Below are 24,008 nucleotides of genomic sequence, written 5' to 3'. Positions count from 1 at the left end.
CATCCTGGGTACATAGCTCCACGGTGATGCAGTGTGTGTCTGTTGTGTAGACTGGAAACCAAAGTAAAGTAAACGGGGGAGGGTCGGCAGCGGGGGTGCTTTCAGCGAGTTACAATGCGTCTTTCACGGTGTTGAGCGGTCTCCATGAACGATGAGCCAACTTCGCCGGTCGTCTCGAAGCGGAATGAGTCACTCCTGAGCCCCGAAAAACGAGTCCTTCTTGGCGGGGGAGAGCCAGCATGCAGAAGCCGAGCGCCCCGCTCCCTGTTGACGGCGTGACTGGGAAATGGTAGCGTACTGTAGGAACCGCACTTGGAAGGAACATGGTCGAGAGGAGCAGCAAATTCTTGTTGATCGTCGTCGGATCCGTGTGTTTTATGCTGATTCTCTATCAGTACGTGGCTCCCGGGGTGATCAATTTCGGCTCCCCGCACGGTTATTTCACGGAAGAAGACGAGGGGGACATCTTCCCCACACCGGACCCCCACTACGTTAAGAAATACTACTTCCCAGTCAGGGATCTGGAGAGGACGATCGATTTCCAAATCAAAGGGGAGGACGTGATCGTGTTTTTGCACATCCAGAAGACCGGGGGGACTACCTTCGGCAGGCACCTGGTCCAGAATGTCCGTCTGGAGGTCCCCTGCGACTGCAGACCGGGCCAGAAGAAGTGTACCTGCTACCGGCCGAACCGCAAGGAGACCTGGCTCTTCTCCCGGTTCTCCACCGGCTGGAGCTGCGGCTTGCACGCCGACTGGACCGAGCTCACCAACTGTGTGCCGGGGGTACTCAACAAGAAGGAGAACAAACAGAAACATCTAAGGTAGAAAACACTAACTCTGAGATGTTTGAAATTCTTCATCATCTACAATCAAGAAATCAAACTGAGGTTTAGGAAATAACATACATTGGTAGTCTATAATAACATCTTTATTTGTTGTACAACTTTTAAATTTCCGTTATCATATGTCGTTTCAAACGAGTTTGCAGTGATGCCACAGAAGGGTAAATCCACCTGAAGGTACAATAAGGTCACTGTAAACTCGCAGCAAATTGTGTCTCTATAGGATCAAATAAAGATGATCTTATAAAATTGAACTAAATTAAATCGAACTTCATGAAATAATTAACCTTTCTATCTACTCTCAGCCATTCTGCTTCATACATATGTATCAGAAAACAGCCTTTAATGCAGGTTTTTTTTCCTCTGGAGAGACCATAATAATAATAGGCCTAATTGAATGGTACAATTTAAAGCATTTCTTCTCACAGTATATCCAAAGTTAACTCGAGCAACTATCTTTGGTCCATTTTACGACATGGAAATGTCCTAATGATACCAGAGATAAAGCATACCCGAAGGCAATACAATGGTGTTATTATAACATCATAACTGAATACCACAAACACATTAAAGTTCCCACAGGATCTTAATGGAAGTGCCTTGTTGTTGTTGTTGTGTTAAATCAAAGGTCTTTCTCCTCACTGTGTGGGGCAAAGTTTGTCATGGTTCAAAGTATAAGAAGAATGTCAAGGATGGTGTGCGTCTTCCTGAGATGGTGGGTTGATGATGGATGCTGAGAGACGAACGTTTATCGGCATTTCAACGCAGCTCTGTCACAGATGCCACAGGCGCTCAACAGTGCCTCTGTCAATTGTTGATGGGTGCTAATAATACCAGGGTGCCCTGCGTTTCCACTGAATAACCCTCTGAGGTTCGGCTGACTATATTTCAAGCATGGGGAGTGTCATACATCTAGGCAACATCTCCACAGTAATAATCCCTTGCGTTGACTGCGAGGTTTCCAGACACAATGTGCATTATTATTAAGTTATAGGCTAACCCATTTCTTCTCCGCGCATCCCCATTGTTGTTGCCAACATATTGCATCCCTCACCCAGACATATTGACGGCTGTATCAGCTTCCGTTTCACTGCACCCTTGTGGTTAAAGGTGTATGCTTGTTGAATGTGTTATGGCTGTTTGTATTGCCTGGGCTTGTGTTATATTTTACTTTGTACTATTGATCACTCACAGCCAAAGGAGGGTTAGAAATATGTGGACATTTTATAAAAAGAAAACAGTGTTTTTCACCTCTGTCTGTCTGGCTCAGGCGCATTGGGGATGTCAGACCGGCTGCTCTGCTTCCCATAGCTGCTCCTACTGGGGATCAGAACTGCAGGCTGGGCAGGGCTGGGGGGAGAGGGGGACCCTGCGGGGGTTTGGCTCCGCTCTAATCCGGGTGATTATTACTGCTGGGACACACACACACACATACACACACACAGCAGCACTGGTATTTGATGCTGGCGTCTGTCCTGATTCCCGTGGTTTCCCCTGGTCAGAGGTGATAACGTGTCCAGCCATTCTGCACGGCGAGCCGAGATATCACAGTGGAAGCAGGATAAACGGCCTTTCATCACTTTGTGAGCACTGTTTCAAAGCCGGAAATTGTATGGGTGTGTATTTTGTGTGTGTTTGTGTGCACCTGAAGAGGTCAGGGGAACAGAAAGAGACGCAAAGCCATAGTAGATGAGAGGTCTAGGTATGCATGCATGGGAGAGGATCCCTTGCCTCTGGTATAATCGACTATCCTATCACTCCTGACAGGAGAAACAACGGACTACACGCTTAATAGCACCCTGAAGAAAAACCATGCTACACCATATTACACACAACTCCACTTCCACAGGAAAGAGAAGTGAATCGCTGCAATGAGCAGCTTTGAAGAATAACTGGAATCGCACGCTCTCCCTTTCCCTTCCTATTTTCTTTCTCATGGCCTGCTTTTCTCTCCATGTGCTTCAGCCTGTGTACATTTAAGCCCTTGTGTTTGTCTCTCTTGCATCACTGTGGTAATGCTTGTTTAGGGACATTTGTCTTGAGGGCAGTGTGGTGAAGAGGCCAGGGAAAGGGTACAGGAAAAAAAGATCATCTGTGTTTACAGAATGATGGTGAGGGATTTCTTGGCGCAGCGTCGTATGCATAGCTTTGTGATCAGCTGTGCGTATTGTCAGTGTGGTGGAGTCTGTAGCCCCAGTCGGTGCTTATACGTGTCTGATACACCTTGTATATGCGAGCTTTGTGGAGGAACTGGTTTGTATGTGTGTTGATAACTGAGAAATGGAAAGGAGGCGACAGCCTCTATGTAGACATCTTTGGTTATGCAGCAGCAGGAAGTGTTGAGATCCAGCATCTCTCCGCAGCGGTGTTAAATTACTACTAACTGATTACTGAAATTCTGCAATTTAACATTTGAAGATCAACTAATCCAAATCATCTCATTGTTTCAGCTCTACTTATGTTTATATATTTGTTTGCCATGTATAACTTCTGTGTAAGCCTAAAAAAAAAGCCATTTAAATGACCGGGACAGCCAATCTGACATTTATGTGATCTTCTTTAAAGAACATCTCTGGACGTCCAAAGCCACTATCTAACTGTTTTGTATCGTTAGTGTAACATTTTCCAGGCCCTGTTGTCATGGCTGTATTATGTATTGATTCTACAGATGGGTCTGTATCACTGTGCACAGTTTCTTTTAAAATGTTTCTTCTTCAAGAGAGCATAAAGCCATTTTTGAGACATTGAGTAAATTGAATTGAATACGTTTTTCTTTTTCAAATGCAGTATATCATACATTGGGGGAGAAAAAAAACTAAAAGCTACGATGGATTATGCTCAGTTTGGTCTGGTGACAAATGTGTCGGCTTTGGAGGGAGGCACATTAAGCAGCAGCGAGCGGCAGTGAGATGAATGGTTCGTAAGAGGAGAGACAGGTCTGTCTTTGATCGGTGATGAGATGAGATGGAGATGCACAGTGGCATTGTGGGAGAAAAGAAGTCACATACTCGGCAGCGTGCCACTCAAAGTAGATTTGTCATTTCCCACCTCTTTTTTTAATCAGTTTTAATGTTCCTCAGCGATCCCATGGGACACACACACACACACACACACACACACACACACACACACACACACTAATGAGTATGTGAGACTTACAGTAACAGCCCCCAATTCAAGGCCTTAGATATGAGGATTCTAATTGGTTAAGGAGGTATCTACCACTTTACTCAAATTAGAGCCACACTTTCAGATGGGGGACACCATCTGTCCCATGCATGTGTGTTTGTGCACATCTCATGACTGTGTATGTTTTTAATCCCAGTGTGTCATAGAGCGTCTTAGTAAGTGAAGTGATGGGGCTAATTTTACTGCCTCTATCTCGGCCCTCTCAAATCACTCCCTGTTTTTTTCTCCATCTCTTTCCCTCCCGCCTCCTCTTCATCCCTTCTGCTTCCCTCTAAAACACTTTCCCTCCCTCTCCTTCCATCCATCCCTCCCTCCTTCTCTCCATGATGGTGTCACTCTATAATCAAACAGCAGGCTTGCTTTCCGCTTGGTGGCTTTATGGCCGGGGGGCTCACTCTCTATCTTTCTCCTTCACTTTACTCCCTCTCCTCTTTTCTCTTCTCTCCATCTCTGCCCACTCGTCTTTCTTTCGCTCCTTTGCCATCTTCCTCTCCCTCTCCCTCCGAGCGTGACTACCGCATTAGAGGAAATGTCTTTTCATGGAAGATTTGCTGCAATTTCCAAAATGGCTGCTTTGCCTAATGGACAACTGCCTTGGTTCTAATGAATGATTACATGTACGAGTATTGGGGGGTGGGGGGAGCCGGGGCAAGGAGAGAGAGAAAGAGAGAGGGAGAAGGAGATGGATGTGATGAAGAGTGATATGAGGAAGAGGATGGGCTGAATGTGGGACTAGAGGAGAGCTGTCTGGGAATGATTGAAAAGATAGAAGATGGAAGGGTGAAAACGTTTAGTTTCATTACTGGGGAGGGGGCTAGTCAATTAGCACGGTTGTCAAGCATTGGGCATTACTCTTCTTTCAATAGGTCTGTTTCAGATTCACAGCACAAATCACTGCGCTCACTAGTGTGTGTGTGTGAGTGAGTGAGATTGGTGTGAGAGCGGATGCGCGTGCATGTGTTAGCTCAGCATGGTGCCATCAGCCAGCCAGCTCGCCCCAGAATCCAGATGAACTCCAGGAAGCTGCCGAGGCAGCCCCGGCTGATTGGCATATAGTGTGGGTCCGCGTCCATTTCTATATGAATGCGTGCGCACGTCCATGTGGAGTCAGGCAGGTTGGTGTTAATCCAATCAGATTAGCTGGGTTTAAATGCTGGCGGCCAGGCGCTCCAAAGCGGGTTACGTCCGCTCATCCTGCAATCGCGATGCACCGCGTTCCTGCATTCCCAATCCCAGCAAAGATTCCCACATCCCTCCAGCCAGTTAGTCCCGGCATGCTTACTCAGCTCATCACCTTCACTTATGGGACTAGCCTCCTCGTCTTAGTGGAAACCAGGCTCTAATTGGTTTTTCCACTGGTGACCTAACACCTTGCTGTATCTGATTGATGTGAAGTTAGTGTGGGAAGAATTGGCATAGGGACGGAGGCATTTAAGAACATTTTGTACCAACATGATGCTTTTTTGAATTCATAAGTGTTCACAGTAAGTGCTAGAACCATTAGTAGATTAATGGACTTTTCATTCGACAATGTAAAAATACCAAACAAATGCTAGTTCCAGACTCTTTACTATTATTGTATTGTAACTTATTTGTAGCTTTTTGACTGAGTCAAAAACGCAATTTGTAGATGTTATTTGGGCTCTGGTAATTGGCGATAATCATTAGTATTTAACATTTAAAACTTGTTTAACCTCTTTTTTTTGGCTTAACAAAGCAATGTCTACTTGCAACCACTTGCATCAGATCATACATGTGTTCAAGTCACCAGTTTAACCAATACATCATTCTTCCATCTCATACTGTTTTATTTGAGTACTTTTTGAGGTTGGATGTACTAAATTCTATTCAACAATTCACAAGAAGCAAATACATTAACGTTTTAAAACATTTTCTTCCTTCAAATGTTTTAATCACCCTTTTAGATTTTAGATTTGTTTTCTATGTTGATTTACGAAAAGCAAAAAAAATAGTTCCGCTTTTAGCCAATGCCGTTCAGCAGCTGGCTCTTCAAGTTTTGCGCTCTGCCCTTCACAATGTAGTGAAAGGACTGACGACTCACACGCAAACTCACACATAAAAGAAGTGAGATATGGCCCCTATGTGCTCAACTAGCTTGAGGTGAGTGTTGACAGCCCTCTCTCAGCTACAACGCTGCATCACCTCAAATACAAGAGTTCAACTCCGGTTCAGCCTCAGGTCGCCATAACGTCTAACCCAGCATCACAATTCAAGTTGAGAGACTTTAGCTCAACAGGATACAGGGACCTCTTTTGGCCCCCTGGCCACACACACACACACACACACATTTAGTTTGACTCCATGCCATACCGACAGTCCACAGCCATTTTACAGCAGACAACTGTGGCTGGAGTTGATCAAGGATGCAAAACGGCTCGATTGAGGCCAAACTGTTAGTGCAAATTGCTGATTTTCAGAGTGTGGTATGGATTCTTGTGTTGTTTAGGACGATCCTCGAGTCCACATTAAACTGACAAGAATGCAAACCCATACGGTCAAGGCGAGTTAAGGCTGTTGCCACCATTGATCTGCCCCAGCTGTTTCACCTCAGTGCGCAGAAAAGGCAGGACGGGGAGAGGGATCTGCTTAATCGCTGACTACAGTCTCTATTGGTAGCCTGTGTAGGGTTATCTTCGCTATGGCTGCAAGCCTTCATTTTTGATTAGCCATTGTGGGTCGGAGAGGGTTTTTCATTGATTGATAAAACTTGAATGACGCTGACATTGAGCAGAGGCCTTCCAGATCCGATCTGGCTGTATCCTCAACACAGAAGAAAGAAAAGCAAGAGTGACGTGTTTCTTAATCATTACACGGCCTCTGTGACTCTGTGCGTCACTCTGTCTCTTCCACCCTCTGCCGCCGACCGTCAAACGTCAGCCTCGCCCCGGCCACCATCAAAGTGATTCTGCGGCCCTGTGGACAAATAACCGTGCGGGGAATGATTAGCACACATTTCTATGGCTGGTAATGAGGAGCGCTACGCTACAGCAGCTCCGCCAAGAGGATTACTCTCTATTGATTAGCCTAGCCTAGCGTTAGCCTTGCTAGGTAAAAGCGAGTGAGTGATTAGTGGGCATTTCTATAGTGGTTAATGAGTGGTGCAGAGGAATGCTATGGTATGCTATCCATGAGAATAGGATTACAGGCTATTAATCAGACAAGAGTGGAGCTGAAGTCATTAGCCGACCCCGCGGCAAAGTCGTCTGTGGCTGATCCTAGTTCCTGGTTTCTAAATCCGGTTTGGCCTTGTCTGTATCATGTGGTCTCCTGCTACATACCGACCCTGAATGTCTGTCTTCCTTTAACACCCCCCACCCAATGGTGCCCTATTATTTCATTGCACTCCCTGTCTCCTCCCTGCTTTCCCTTCCTCTGAGATGGAGAAGGACAGAGACAAAAAGAGAGCGAGACATCCCCAAGGACTGCTCTCTGCATCCATTAACAGAGCTGTCTTTTCATGTCCCTGAATGTCCCTGAATGTGACAAGTCCAGACAGGATGCGACCCGGGAGCTTCTCCTCGTCTCTCAATCCGAGCGCCTCTCGTTTATTTGTAAACAAACCAACATATGCATACATTTTCTGCATCCGTGTGTTTATGAATAAATGCATCTATTCACAAAGCCGATGTGTGTGTCCGTGGGAGCATGTTTGTGTTTGTGTGAGCGAGAGATGGCCAACAGAGGCATGTGAACGGAGAGGAGACGCTGACAGGCGTGTTAATTGAATTGTGGGGGAAATGCAAATCCCGCACTGCCTCTTTGAATTAGGGGGAGGAGTTTTAACTGATTGGGGCTGTCTCGTCTTTGCACACACACACACACACACACACACACACACACACACACACACACACACACACACACACACACACTCTAGGCGAACTTTGAAAAAAATCCCCAAAAAGAGAAAGAATGATAGCGTTGTGCCTGAATCCTTCCACGCCTTACCCTCTATTTTTTCTGCCGCCATGCCATCCCAACACTTCAGTGTCTTTTTGTCTGTGTGCATGTGTGTGTGTCTGTGCATGTGAGCGTCCCACCAGAAGAGCTAAAGTGCTGATGCCATTCATGGAAAGACAGAGCCAAGGCAAAAAAACAGATTGTTCGTTCTGCTACACTTGGTTTGTCCGCTTTGCTCCAGGGCAGAGCTGTAGATCACCAGAGTTTACTGTGAGTGTGCGAGAGTCTCTGGCCTTCATTTGTGCGTTCAAGCAGGGGTTGCATGTGTCCGGGTGTTTGCCGTGTGTGAATGTGTGGCCTGTGTGATCTGTGTTTGTGTGTGTGTGTGTGCGCGCGTTACCTTGCTGTTCTGATTTGTCTCTTTTTCACACCCGTGGCTCAATTATATGAGGAAAATATATGATTTGTTTTTTTTACCAATATTGGTTTTGTGATTTAAATTGTGATACTTTTTCTGTAATTCAATTCTCTGCCTTATTGATAAACCACATGGTATTTAACAAGATAAGCGTGTACCAAGCACAACCAAACATATTCTTACACAAAACGCATCACGTAAAATAAAGGCATAGTCTAGTGCCTCCCTGCTGAATGAGGGTCAGTGTTACTCATGACGAGCTTGTGTTTGAGCTTGTTTCAGGGTTCTTTCTGTGCTCGCTCGCTGGCAAAGGCTGTGGCTCGAGGTGTTATGTTTTCAGGTTGTCAGGGCATATGGCCGCCTGTTCCATTCCGAAGAAGATTTCTTCACATTTGGCACAGATGCAGTGATTGACCAGACATAGATATAAACTGTATCTTGACTGGTTGGCGGAAGTCATACATTAGACTGACATTACTTAATCACTCTATTAAATTGAAAAAAGCAACATAGGCGTCCTTTTTTAATGCTATTAATGAAAAATGTAACAGCAGAAAGACACTGACTTTACTCTGTCATGACTCTCCAGAACTCATGACATCTCGTCCAAGCAAAACCTCTGTTCTTCTAACTTCTGTAACCAGCGCAGCATTGTAGTTACACATCATTTGTTGCCTCCCTTGATCATATGGAGGGGACAACGCCTCTGTCCCAGGGCTGGACGTTTTGTTTTAAGCGTGGTTATAAAATGTGTTTTTGAATGAGTTTTTTTTTTTCCTTCTTCTGAAACAAAACTTAAACGTTCCAGTTGTACCTTGGCTCTCTGTGATACCAATTGGTGTTTTCTAGGGCGAAACCATCTTTAGTTGGGCATAAATAGTACAGACTTGAGCGTGCAGGGAACTTATTAACCCAACAGCTGCTGTGCATTTAGAGTTTGTTGTTTGGTCGATTCATTGAATTAATGATCATAATAATAATTAATTATCATGAATTCACTTTTTTGTATTTTTTTTTAAGACATTAATAATAATTAATGTAATTAAAAAGTCTGTTGTGATTTTAAGTTTGGATTTTGGCATGAAAACAATTCACGTCACCTCTCCAAATATGCACATGCACGTAAGCAGCTGATTTGGTCCAATCAGAGTTTAATAAATGTCACCTCAATAGGGAATGCCAACACAGTCCATTGTTGAGTTAAACTTAAGAGTAAAGAAGTAGGCTTCTCCTCAGTAAAGCGCAATTTCGGGAGCGAGAAAGTGCCACCTTGCTGAATAAAGATGGGTGTTGAAGTGAATCCAGTTATACTATTCTTGTCTCTTCACCTCTTTGTCTCTCATTGCTCTACCTCCTTCACCCCACGCAGCACTGTGGATCTGGGCCATGATTATGTCATTTTTTTTCACCCGCCTATATATAATTTTGTTTTACTCCACCTCTGCTTTACCGATTCTACCTTTTTTAGCTCTGTCAAAAAAGTTTCACTTCGTCATCCTACCTGCCACCACCCTGTCGTGTTGGGTTCCCAGTGCGTGTCAGCTTCCTCCAGAGAGAGGAAGTGATGTGTCAGGAAGTGCTTTTATCTGCCAGTGATCTGATCTGATGTGAGATTGAGATCAACACAGGATGAGTGTAGTGTTCCCTCTCCCACCCTGGAGAACTGTACGATGGAGATGCCCTCCTTTTTTATTTTTTTTGCCTGCTTTTTTTTTTTCCTCGTACACAAAGATAGAAAAATCTGGTGGTCTTGGGGTGATTGCCAAATTAAAAAGGAAATAGCTGGGAGTCTGCTGTGAAACCAGAAAAGAGAAGTTTAGGAAGCAGTAAAATCACCAGATTGAGTCATCACAGTGTGTAATATGTCTACAGACAGCCTTGTGTTGTCTGTCAAAGAATACGTTTTTTTTTTTTACCTCCACCTGCTCACATCTTTTTATGCTTTATGTTACACTCTCAAATGCATACAGAGACATCTATTAGATCACTTTCAGGAGCGCCTACGCATGCAAAGTACACTGTTGAGACATTCAGAAGACTAGTACATGAAAATGACACAAAGTATATCAATATTTCAGATAACGCCTTGGGTTGTCCTAACAAGCCCATAGTTTGGCTGTTTAGAGTTAAATATGAAAGGAAAACCCAATCCCACTGAGGCTAAACTATGTTCAGTAGTCAGGGTAGAGTCTTACATTTTTAAAAGCTTCTTTATGTTATAGTTTATACACATTGAAAAGCAAGATGTGTACACATTCATCACTTTTATGTACTGTGCAGTTTTATGTAATGTATTTGCTGTTTTGCTGTGGTTGTTTTCTGTCTACCTGCAGGGACAACAGATGCAAATACTAGCTAACTCTAGTGCAATTACTTTTAATTGTGCTCTTTCCTTGCAAAAAAAAAATCAATAAAAAATCAAAATAAATCAACCACTCATAGATGTCAAACCAAGCCAAATATTTTTAGTAAGTCAGTTAACTTTCTTGTAATCTGTTCATATACATTTCTGCATTATTTTAGCATCCCTACCAGCCTGTAGAAACTGTGTCTTCTTACTCACTCAACTTATTCGAACTACAACATTGAATAAAACCTGATTGCCGAGGCTTTCCATAGGATATAACTTTAACAACCGAACGGGTCTTGAATATAAAAAACTATACTACCATCTACTGTGTAGAAAGGGACATTTACCATTTGTCGTACACCAGTAACGTAGGGAAGAAAGTATTGCAATGGAAGAAAGTAGCTGGCCAGTCGGCGTATGCAAACTTTATGCTCAGCGTTAAATTTGCCCATTAGCTTCAGATTCATGAGAGGCTGGCTCTTTGAAAGTCTGCCTGAGCTGGGGGTTAGACTGGAAACAGCCCTGCGTTGGTGAGTGGGTGGGTGTTGTTTCATGTACCGGTGAGACATGAAATACGATCCAGAAAGTCCATTTTGAGTAATAGATCCATGGGGTTGAAGGCTTATTACAGACCAACTCACTGTATAATACTCACGGCAGCAATCATTTTTCTTTGGTTGTAATGGTTGCGAGGTAGGCAGTAGAAATAGGGCATAACAAAGAAAACTGACCAAGAATGTACCCGTGCATGTATTTGATTAGCTGCCACAGTGTCTCGCCAAATGACATATGTGGTCCAGCAAAAGGTAAGCCATCTTCAACTTGCTGTACGGCCCTTCATTTTCACTCCGAGCTAAATTCATCCTGTGATGTCTTTCCACTGTGGTTTGAAGGCAGTACGGTTCCAAAAATTCACAACTCCCAAAGCGCCCAAATGCTGCTAATGTGTCTTTTTTTTTTTATAAATGGCTCGGTAATCATCAGCTACCACACTGGTGATTAACCGTCAGAGATATTTGAATCATTTAGTCTTTGGGTTGTGCTTGTTGTCAAAATTTGACTTGGCTGCGTATCTCCGTTTCTAATTACTGGACAAATCAAACCAAAACAATGACTATCAAAACAGCCCTCTGTGTGGCTGTATAGCTCACACTGCTGCCATCTGAATTTCATATTCTCTGCAGCAAACAGGCGCAGACGCTGGTTTCGTTCCCAGATAGCCAAGAAATGATTGGTGGAAGCTGAAAAATTACCAACAAATGTTGCCCCACCACCAAGGAGCCTTTTAAGCATCGAGCAGCTTTCCGAGGTGAACGTGTCATTGTGAAGCGAGGCGTGCCTGGCAGGGATTGCGTTGTCCGTCATTTTGATGGTCGTAAAAAATGGTCTTTTATCACCCCCTATTTTTTTTTAAATACAAAAATTACATTATAAGACATTTAATAACATTTAGATAATGTTTAAGGGCATGGGAAAAAAAGTGACTGAATGATCACTTTTCATTTCAACACCACACAAAGCAGATGAAGAATTTGAGCTCTCCTGCCACACTGGAGACCACAAGTCCCAGCACCCATTCAGACAAAGTTTTAATGTCTGGGAACATTTCTCCCAGGGAAGTGATCAGAAGTCGGCAAGGCTCTTTGAACGTAGGATTTCCCTATCCTGCAAGCACTGGCTTCACTGGGTGGAAGTCCCGCAGAAGCTCTGCACCAGTGACCTAACTGCACCCGTCTGTGACCACGACTGGTCCAAGGCCTCCAGCCCGTATCTCTTCTACATGCTGTCGGCGCCCAGATAGCGAGCTCGAATGTGCCAAAATGACAGACGGCCTCGAGACTGAAACATCAGTGTTTAAACAAAATTCAGTCAGTGACGGAAAATATTCGGTTATTGTGACCTCTGGTTCCTTGAGTAAATTGTAGTTTATTTTGAAGTAAAGTTTTTGTTCAGCAGGGAAGTTAGTTAAAACAAATCCTCATATTAAAGACATTGGATTGAAGAAAAAAAAGTATATATATTTTATACATTCAAACAAAGAAAACCACCAGGGCCATCAGATTAAAAAGCTACTCATCATCAGAAAACCCAAACACTGACCGTAATGTTGCGCTATTAGAGTAACATTTCAATATCCCTTCAGCAATCTGGTGGTTTATGTGTGTCCATAGCAATACGACAAGGAGAGTAGAAGCATGTGAGGCAGATAAAAGCACGAAGCCCTCCGGGCCCTGTCCCTGTAGTCCAGCATGCCGGTTCCAGAAAGATGTCACTCTGTCATGACTAGCGTGATGCCGGCCTTTTGCATGTTGAGCACCACAATGCAAATACTCCGAGGCAGTCATGCAAAAATGCAGACCACGCTCTCCCTCTCACACTCTTTCTGCCACACACATTCAGCCTCCATCCCTCACTGACTTTATGGATGTTCACTGTTTGACGTTTTCCCTTGTTGAATATACCCCCACCCTGCCCTGTTGTGTTTTGTTTTTTTCCTCCCTTCCTTCCTTGCTCCCTTCCCTCTCTGCCGTCTTTTGTCCGGCATCTCTTCACGCTTGACCAGCCTTGCTGTGACTCTTGACTTCAAAGAGCTACTTCATTCATCAGTCACTCATCAGAGAGAGAGAGCCATTCAGTGCTGCGCTAAAAGAGAGGGAGGGGACGAGGAGTGAGTGTATGAAAAAAAGAGAGGGTGAACGAGTGTATGAAAAGAGGGCGCGCGAGAGAAAGAGGATCCGCTCTTGACCGCGGGGAACCTCGGGAGTCACAAAAGCGAAAAGGGGACACACCCCCACACAGCTACACACCCATACAGAGTCACTCTCAACACTTCCACACTTTTTTTTTTTTTGTCTTGTTGGGTGTGTACATGATCTTTCGTTTTTCTAGATCCCCTTTCCATCATTCTTTTCACTTGAGCTGGCAGTACAAAGGGGTGTCGAGGCCTGTTCCTTACCGTAATCCCTCACCGCACCTGTGTGTGTGTGTGTGTGTGTGTGTGTGTGTGTGTTTTCAAATGTTTTTCTACGCGGCGGCCACTCTCCAGTTCTTCTAAATCTCGCACTCTGTATTTTCATCGCCTTCGTGCTCACTGACATTCTCCCTCTTTTTTCCCTGTTCCTCTATTTTTTGAGGTGGCCTGCAAGCCAGTTTTCAGGTCAGTGGGAATTGCTATTGCTTCCCCTCTCAGCTGGAGTCTGGCTCACACTCAACTGCACACAAACACACAGATATGCACACATGTCTTTTTTTCTCTCTCTCTCTTTGTGTGAGTGGTTTATACAGACATGTGGTTGTGTGGTCTTGTATATCTGAATGTCTGACTTGTAAAGATGCATTGCTTGCAGGTGCGGCAGGTGGCTTTTCATCCGTCTTTTGCTCTTCATTATTCCGTCGTTTATTTGTTTTTCTCCCTCAAGTAATAAGTCATGACTGAAAATCTGTCACGCTCTGTGCGGTGCTCGCCTCAGTCTGTTTTTGTGGCTGTTCACTTTGTCTCTGAAGGAGAGGAGATTTCTGTAATGACTCACCATGTTTGTGTGTGTGTGTGTGTGTGTGTGGGCATGTATGTATGTAAATCCTCTACCAAGGTTAGCCTCTCCTGCTCAACAAGCGGTTCATGATATTTATTACCAGGAAAGAAAATGGTTTTATGTGTCACTTATTGTGACACATGCCTGGTTATACCAGAGAGCTCAGTTTTAAGCTCATTACTGTTACTCAGTAGTTATTCACATGGCTTTGGAAAATGTGCCAGTGCACACCAACGGCCACCAAAGGCTTTGAGAGAGCAGGGGTGGAGACGAGTCACAGGTCTTAATAAAGATGTGTGGAATAGTTAATGAAATGCCTCGTTTTTTATTTTCCGATTGCCAGAATGAGAGAGTGTGTGTATGTCTTGTTTGTCTACACGTGCAAGTATAGACAAACAATTCATAGCAATAAATACGTTTTCTAATTATTCATCTGTATAAATCGGTGGGACTTACACCCTCGATCCAAAGTGGTGAGTCAGTCAGGTTCTTGTGAGCCTGCGAGTGAGTAACGGGCCTGCCACGACATGCCTCAGTCACACACACACACACACACACACACAGACAAAAAGGCACGTGAACTGCTGGAGAAAATTGGAGATGGAGGTAGAAAAAGATGGAAAAAAGAGCTAAATAAAAGTTAATGGAAATTGAAATGGAGGGATAATTGTGTTCAAGTCGGAAAACGGAAAGAAAGGCTGCGGAGAAATGTGAGATGTAGTGAATAGTTGTAGGTAAAGAGATTGAAAAGAAAGCAGATGTGTAGTAAAAAAACAGTGGAAAACAAGAGGGCAAGAAGGTGAGGGAAAGTATCTCTTCGTCTCCCCCTCCCCCCAATGGAATGTTAATCAGCGTAAAGAGGTCAGCCCCTTTGGAGAGAGAGAGAGAGAGAGAGAGAGAGAGAGAGAGAGAGAGAGAGAGAGAGAGAGAGAGAGAGAGAGAGAGAGAGAGAGAGAGAGAGAGAGAGAGAGAGAGTTTGGGTGAAAAGGTCAGACACAGTGTTCTGGCCTTTTGGAGCCTTGTCTGACGTGCTTCAAGTGAACAACTGCACGCAGGGGTCCATTACAATACCCTTTACAACTACTTTCACAACACACTCCCAGCCACAAACAGCTCTTTGATTCCTCCGTTTTGAGAGCATTATCATTATAAGGAAACGCTGCGTTTAATTCAAAGACATCAAATATTCAGTTTTGTAGATGAGGAAAAAAAAAAAAAAGCTGTTAATAAGATACCTTTTGTTTCCAAGTTGTCTTCCTTTTTGTCACATTCTGTCAGAGTTTTGTGAGAGCAGCTGTCATCTTTTTAAAAGCATGGATTTGGGATTTTAAATCCAAACTTTCAACATTTTCTACCTGTCTTCTTTCCCCCCACACATTTGACAGGGGGGGGGGGCTCTGTTGCCAGTGGCTTAACTTTGGCAGGAATACAAAGTGGGTTGTAGATCACAAAACAACCAAAAGGATAAAAATGTGTCATGCATTGCAACAATTTAAAATGTATTGTACATTGCATATGTTTATTAAAGAGCTCTGCAAGGTTATTTCAGGTTATTGATAGCCAGAGGGTAAGAGAAAAGGTTGAGCACTATTAACAAAAATATCTCTCTTTTTTTGGGGGTCTTTTGAGTTGCATCACGCCCCCCCCCCCACACACACACACATTTAAATACAATTTTTGCAAATGTTTTAATGAACTGAAGGATTTTCTCTCGCATGTGTCTTTGTTTATTGGCCAGATGATTTATTACAGCACCAATTTGAGTTGTGTAGGAAGCTGTCTGAAACAATTTTTGCTTTCAATAAAAGATTAAAAGAATTACAGCCTCAGGTGATTTGGAAAGTGCAGCAGTCGGTAATGAATTGGCTTTTCTTTGTATGATTCATCGTGCAGCCACAATGCAGAGGCAGGTTTTAAGACTTGAAGGTTGCAGTTATAAGAAATTATTAAAAGTACACCAGTCAAAGTTATCTTCCGTCTGTCCAGTTTGATTTTAGACAAAGTGGTCAGTCAAAAAAATCGTGTATGAATTAATTATGGAAGCTGTTATCTATTTTTCTCACAATTGATCAAATTACGACCTGTATGCAGTTTACGTAACGGACACTATTGATGAAGGGATGCTTGGCTACATTCATCCATCACAAAATAAATGAACCTGTAATCGCGTTTCAAATGTGTCATCAGCTGACACAAAGGAAACATGTTGAAACAGTCTATACCGTAAAGTTATGGAGTTTTTGTTTTACATATTTCATGCCATCTAATGTGAATCCTTTATTTCTTCAGAATGGAAACTTTCATATCTGCTATAATAATAATAATCTTAATGTATAGAGTACATTTCAAACACATTTAAAACAATTTAAATATAAAAAATGTAAGTAAAAAGAAAATCAAGAATAATTCATATTAGAGGATAAGTAGTTACCTTTTCCTTCTTTATTCTCCATGACTGCATCCCCAATGTGTACTAAAAGTTTTTATTTTTATAAAACGCTGAAAAGAAAACTGCTATTTTATTAAATGAATCATCGGCTAATCAAAGTAATAATCAACAGATTAATCAATTATCAAAATAGATGCAGCCCTACTGCGGTTCCCTTTAGCTCTGTATATGCTTTTAGCATCTTTCCGCTTAATAAAGCTGATTCTGATTGTTATGGTTTCCTCACACGGAAATTCACTATTTTGGTTCACTCGCATGACAAAAATGATGAAAAAAATGTTAATGCCGGCTTTAATAAATTTTTTTAACTGTGCTACACTTGTATACAGTGTACACTGTAGCGAAAGTTATAGAGAAGTATTTAAAACGAATTAATGAAGATGAAAGTGCTGCCGAACGACCCCCCCCCCCCCCCCCCCAAACGTCTAAATGTGTGTTCAAGTATGATCCTATAGTTGCCCAATAATTGTGAACACACAGATATTCTCCTAAGAAAGTAAAAACCTCACTGTTACTGTCTTAAATATTCAGGTTTGAGGTTTATTAACATTGTGGATTAACCAAGAGCACTGTAGTAGTTCAATAATACAATGAATCCTAAAAAAAATTCTCAAATTTCAAATTTTTGTAGAACAATCGAATAATTAGTTATTTTTGTGTTAATACGCCTGACTTGAGCCTTTAAATGAGTTCTTGTATTAGCTTGATTTGTTCCATGACTTGTTGTCTGTGCAGGTTTACATACACATGATCAATAAATGTCTTTGTGATGATCACATTGTATCATGTCATTTATTTGACAAGGTTTTTGCTTGTTTAACTGTAGGTAGATTTTATTTAGTTATTGAATACACATCAAACCAATTAGTTAATAAACCAATACAGTTGGGCCCCAAGGTTAAGAACCCCTGCTGTAGTGGACATCAGTATTGCCGAAGTGAAGCACCGGACATGGTCTTGGCGCATTAAAAGGAGGTATTTTGGAAGCTGAATTTACTTGGTCATTCTTTTCGCACCAACACATTTTATACATTTCACACTGATTGCTGTATTTCTTGGGTCACTCGTCCCTCTGATGTGTAGACTGCCAGTTTGCATCGGTCTCTAGCTGTGGTCATTTATTTTACAGCTAAACCACTCAAAAATAGCTTTTTCAAACTAAGTGTTTTCACTTATTTCAGTTTATTGGGCCGTATAAGAAATTGGGGCATGTAATTTCACGTGGGACCAAAACAATCAGTCCAGAACCTTGTTGAGGCTCAGTACGTCTCACTGCACCTCCCTGAAGTGAGAATCGTTTGCAGTGAGGAGATCAACTGCCATTCGATTAGCATTTCAAGTACATATTGTACCCCTCCCCCCAAAAAAAAGGATGTTAATTATTCCAAATCATTTCATAAATACAGGGATGATCCTTCTTACATTACAAAGACATCAGGCACAATTTCTAAGGAGAGTTTGGTAATCAGTGCATTGATCCACATCCACAGCAGATGCTGACGCTTCATGTTTGTTTAACTGGAAAGGAAGTCCTCTCCAGCCACAACTATCTGACTAACAAAGACACAAGGATCAAAAGTCAAATCTGTTCCTTTCTGTCATCAATTATGTTTTAAATAATATAACAAAGTATCTCTTCTCCCATTTAGAAATGAGATTAAAACAGAAATAGCGTCTTCTTGTTTGACAAATATATTGTGCAGTGTTCACATTGTGAAGAAGAAAAAAAAGATTTAATCAGACTTCCACCGCTCTGTTTCGCTTTACATTGTTGCAAACTTTTCTAGTGGCACTCACTTTCAGTTTCACCTCAAAATAAAGTACTTCAGATAATCAGGCTAAACTGTTGCCTTGGTTACTACTTGTGAAATCATTTGACCGGTCGTTTCTTTTCAGATCGGGGTAATATGCAACAAAAGGACCCAAGTTGTAATGAACCATCCTTCAATAAATGAGGGGAACTGCTTAATGGGCAGCTTCCAAACTCTTCCACTTGCCTCCCAACCTCTGATTTGAGGTCGCTCCCCACTCTTGTGTCCACCGACCTGTGTGTGCGAGCTTGATGGTAATGTTGCATTTTAATGTGTGTAATACATATGTATGACCATACACATGTTCGCTGTCAGCTTTACCACATCTCCCCTTTTGATTAATTTACCTGCGAGGTTTCGCAATACGACTCCACTGCGTAAGCACGCAAACACCTAGGCATCTTCTTGACAGTGTTGACTGCTGTGCATATCGAGAATGGGATGCGGCCCCTGTGGAATAAGAGATGCTATCTCTGCCTCCTCTCCGATCTCACTCGTTCCCTCCCTCAGTGTTACTGTGTCTCTCCAACTCTTACCTGTGCTCCCTCTTGTCATCTCATCGTCTCTTTGCATTCCTCTCTGTATATCTCCCTCCTGCGCTTCTTCTCCCCTCCATCAGATAGAAGCTGACAGGTGCCATCAGGCTTATTTCAGGCACTGGCACACACACACACACACACACACACACGGTACACACACCCACACATCGCTCTTCTGTCTTTTCACACTTTCTCTCGGTTTGTCACCTTCTCCCGCGATGTCTCCATCCTTCTGTTTGACTCCGTCTGAATGTACCTGCTTGTGAGTGAGTGTGAATCCAACTTGGATTGGTTTCTGCAGCTGGGCCCTTGCAAGCAGAAGATCTGGGGGGAGAAAACAAAAAGTAAACTTTGAAGCACTCCTCTGCTGCTACTCCTTCTTCCTGTCTCTCCTGTCTCTACCTGTCCATGTGATCGCCTACACCAGGGAGGGGATTTCTCACTGTTTCTCCCCTGTGTTGGTGTCGTTGAGCACACATCTCTCTTTCATTTATAATTGGGTGTCAGGCATTCCCGTACTCGTGGTTGCACAAATTCCCCGATTTTGACATGCTGTCTGTGTCCGGGCCAACGTGTCCGTTATGTCTGCTTGTCCATCTCATTCCCTCTCTCTTCCCAATCTGTCTACCTGTCTTTTTTGCTGGACCACCTTTCTCTCCTTTTGTCAAATAAATCCACCTCTCAATTTGTCCTTCCAACTGGCCTTCCTTCCAGTCTGTCTTCCTGCCCGTCCCTGTGCCACTAGGCATGTCTTGCTGTTACATTTTTCCCACAGTGTCAGTTTGTCAAATCAATTTTTCTGCACCCCTTGAATGAGCCAAGGAAGGGACATTTTGAGCTATCGATCGGTAACGCTGTGATTGCTTAAGGATTTTATTTGGTTGTCAAATGTTTACATTGTCACAACACGGCGTCAACAGTATCACCCTGTTGTTGGGACCTATCGGGCTGCCTCTGTGCCAATGAGACTCATTGTTTACCCAGTCTTCTCTCTCTTTTTTTTTTCATGTCCCGTTCTCCTCCTCAACCTGGCCACTTCTGCAACAGGTAAGACCATTTTCTCTGAACTGTTTTGTGTGTTTGCCTAAATCAGTTCTGTTGTCAAACAATTCAAAGAAATTGTGTCATGCAGGTTTGTTAATCAAACAATTTGCAATGTCCTTGTGGCTTTCCACCCTCAAGCACAATCCCTTAGACACACACACACTTACTTTGTTGGTCTCATTTGCAATCTCAGGTCACACACACACACACTTTGTTAGTCTTGCATGCAATCTCAGGTCACACGCACACACAAGCTCCATGAGTGTTAATTTACTATTCTGTTGTTGATTTACTAAACTAGTTAAATGTTAACTCGACTTTGAAGGTCTGTGTGTCTGTGTTTGTTGTCCTCTACACTGTGTGTGTGTGTGTGTGTGTGTGTGTGTGTGTGTGTGTGTGTGTGTGTTATCATGTGTGGGACATTTCTGCTATCCCAGATGGGATTGGCCTCTTGCTTCCTTCCATGCATGCAGCCTGTGGGAGTAGTTTATATTTGTGTGATTTCTTTATACGTGCAAACATTGTGTTGTCCCTGTGTGAGATCACCTGCAGGATGTTTTTTTCTTCCCTGAGCTGTCTCTTGTGATCTCTCTCGCCTCTGAAGCACCTCTTTTCTAATTTCCCATCATTCTGTATTCTCCCTATTCCCCCTGTTTTTTTTTCTGCCATCCTCCCTCTAGTCTCTTATCTCCTCCTTGCAGTAGTGTGTGTGTGTGTGTGTGTGCGTGTGTGTGTGTGTGTGTGTGTGTGCGTGCTCTCTGGGATGCACTCTGGTGTAGTCAGGAAAGGTGTTTCTCCACGTTCCAACGCCCACCCGTCTGTTTTCTCCAATTCATTTTATCATTCTCTCTCTTTCTGAGTGGTCTTCATACAATCTGTTGAAAATCTGTGTTTCCAGCCCAGCGCCCTGCTTTCTTCTGCACATCTAAGTGTGTTTATATTCATGTGTGTGAATACAGTGTGGGTGTGCGCACTTAATGTGAAATTCTCCCTGGTCTCTGGTGCATCCGGCCCCACCACAGTTTGTTCTTGTTCAATCCACTGATGCCAACATGAAAGCATCAAGTCCTTTGTCATCATCTTTTTCTATTTCTTCTGCTTTTTTTTTTTTTTTTCTTCAACTAACTAGAAGGCCAACACAACAACAGCAGCCAAAACAATCTAGCTACCATCACTGCTACGCCAGCCAGAGTCTGCTGCACTGCTCCTCAGGCTGGCAACCACAACACAGATACAGATATATAATTGTCTCGGCGAGTGGAGTTGGTAAAAGAACTGTCGATGATGGGGGCTGTGGCGACTGGGGGTGCCGGACTCTCTTACATGGATAATGTTGTTAGAAGCTCCCTTTTATTTCTCCCTTTCTTTACGTATTGTTTTTTCTCCTTGCCTTGTTCTGTACCTGCTGCACACCAGAGAACAGAAGAAAGGATGACCCAGATAGAAAGAACGAATGAAGAGGGAACAGAGGGGTGTGCTGAGGTAGAAAAGTGTGATTGAGAGAAAAGGAGGAGGAGGGATGGCAGTCGAAAAATGTACTGCCGACACCTGCTTCATGTCAGCGCTCCGTCGGAACAGACGCATTCTTTCCTCTCCTTCGTCGCTCTCCCCAATATTTATTTTCTTCTGTGTTCCTCACTTCATTTTTTTTTCTGCCGCCCGTGAAACCTAATAACGAGGGAATAGGAGGGGACAGACAAGAACATGTCATGTAGGTAGGTAGGTAGGTAGGTAGGTAGGTAGGTAGGGGTGTGTGTGTGTGTGTGTGTGTGGAGGGAGTCTCAAACAGCATTATTAACTCATCTGGGTTTTGCATGAGTTTTCCATTTTCAGACAATGCGCACACACTTTAATATACTTACACACACTGAAAGCAGTGCAGTGCGTCTTGACAGCTCCCCAGGCTCCTATCCTGGAAAGGCGAGACAGGAGAGCAGCGGAGCATGCTGGGATAGTAGAGGACCCGGACGTTCATCTCCGAGCCCCCCAGCTTAGTTAATACTTAATGTCCCAGCAAACGCATGCACACACACACACACGCAGTGTGCAGACTTGCACGATCATAAACACACATGTACACACTCACACAAAGCCAGGAAGACATGCTTACACACACCCGCACACACACTCTCAGAGTATATAAAATATTCAGGAGTCCATGAAATAATGATGAACATTGATGGAATGAAACTTGCTAATTTAACTGGGACCCTCTCTTTCCTTTGTGAGGGAAAGACAACAGACAATGGAGACTCAGTTGCACACACACACACACACACACACACGCACACAGTCAGAGAATTAACCGCAGCAGGAGAACAGAAGTGACAGCTTACGGGCACCACTGGGACAGTATCTGAAGTGTTTTAAAAAAAAGATTCCACAGCATCTGTCCCATCCGACTTAAAGCAGGGCGGTGTGCTGTGCGCGTGTGAGGGCGTGCACATGTTCACTTAAGTACATATCATAGTAGGTGCATTTGAATGTTCCAGCGGTTTTATTGTAAGTATATATACGTGTGGTGTGTAAGTAGGGCAGCTGTCGTGTTTCCCTCAGTGCAACCGCTTCAGCAGTGAGTGGGAAGTGCAGCAGTGTGTTGCTACAAAGATTAATAATGCTGGCTGCCGTTTGTAGTATTGAGATAGAAGTTTGGTAATCAGTTAATTAAATCAGCTAATTAAATCAGTGTTTGGAAGCAAGAGTGTTTTTCACATTTTGCTTTTCTGAATGGTGGCAAACAGTTGGAGGGAGATGGAGAGAGAAAGCACAAGAAACTAGAGAGAGATGTAGAGAGAATATTAGGGGCTGTTGACAGCTGGACATCTTAAACGATAAGGGCACAGGACATAACGAATCTGTGTCTGGGACAGCCAGTGTGTCGACACATGTCTCTGCATGTATGTTTGTTGAATGGAGTTCATAGGTGTGTGTGTGTGTGTGTGTGTGTGTGTGTGTGTGTGTGGTCATGAGCATTTAGGTGTACATATGCTCACTCATTCCAATGTGCGTTTTTTTCTAAGAGCATTATTAACTCATCTGGATTTCGTTCGCTCGCTCGCACTCACGGTACTTTGTGCGTGCGTGTTTAACTTAAATATTTTCCAACAGCAACGTCTCGTTCCCCAAGTGGCAAATTGTAAGTGTGTGTGTGTGTTGTGCACGTTTTCCACTGATGTCAGCATTTGGACGCAGAATCACCTTATAGGGAACGGCGTTCCACTGTAATGCTTTCCCCCTGTAACAACCGGCATTAATGCTGTGTCATCCGGCACTGACTGTGCTCTTTGCTGCGCTAAGCTGTCAGATAGCGAGCGGAGACGAAATAAAATGTCCCCCCCCACCTTATATTCATGAATTCCAATTTAGACAATTACTTGAGAAGCAAGACTTGAATTACAGTAAACATCACTTTTATTGCAGGTTTCAAAACACATTTAAGAGCTTTACAAAAACAGTGAGGAGTGAACGTCATTAAGATTAATAGTATAATAGATGAAACTGGTGAATTAAAAGCATGACTGCAGAAGAATAACATGTAAGAGTACGGCCTGAATCAAACAACAATATTATGAACCATATATCTGTGTATATATTTAAAGCTGGCAAGCGAAAGTATGTTTTAACAAGTGAATCCAAAGGTGGCACTAATTTTTCCAGCATAAGCTCCTCAGGCAGAATGTTCAAAAGCCTCACAGCCCAGACGCCACATCCCAGCCCCGAGCCTTATTACTTGCTACAGAGCCTTCAAACTGCAGCGCATTAAAGCGAAGATAGCAAAGTTTGTATCAGCATTACTTGGTGATTCTATTCGTCATGACTCAGGGACTCGGGCTGAAGTAACAGGCTTGGACGTCAGAGAGAGGAACGGTTCAAATTAAATTACACGTCTACGTGCAATAATAAAGGCATT

The 24,008-nt window shown here is 43.2% G+C and overlaps 1 protein-coding gene across 1 annotated transcript in view; it reads left to right on the top strand.

Moving 5' to 3' along the window:
* Positions 1 to 320: 320 nt before the first annotated feature.
* hs6st1a (heparan sulfate 6-O-sulfotransferase 1a) overlaps positions 321 to 24,008 on the top strand; it is a gene marked incomplete at its 3' end in the record, with an annotated part of 48,444 nt that continues 24,756 nt past the window's right edge. The window contains exon 1 of the mRNA XM_079216318.1: positions 321 to 823. Within this exon, the coding sequence (XP_079072444.1) occupies positions 324 to 823 (500 nt within the window). The 5' untranslated portion in view covers positions 321 to 323. The remainder of the gene's footprint in view (positions 824 to 24,008) is intronic.

Source organism: Taurulus bubalis (genome assembly GCF_910589615.1).
Source record: "Taurulus bubalis genome assembly, chromosome: 1".
NCBI lineage: Eukaryota > Metazoa > Chordata > Actinopteri > Perciformes > Cottidae > Taurulus > Taurulus bubalis.
Note: the sequence above shows the minus strand (reverse complement) of the source record. Positions and strands in the feature narration are given on the sequence as shown.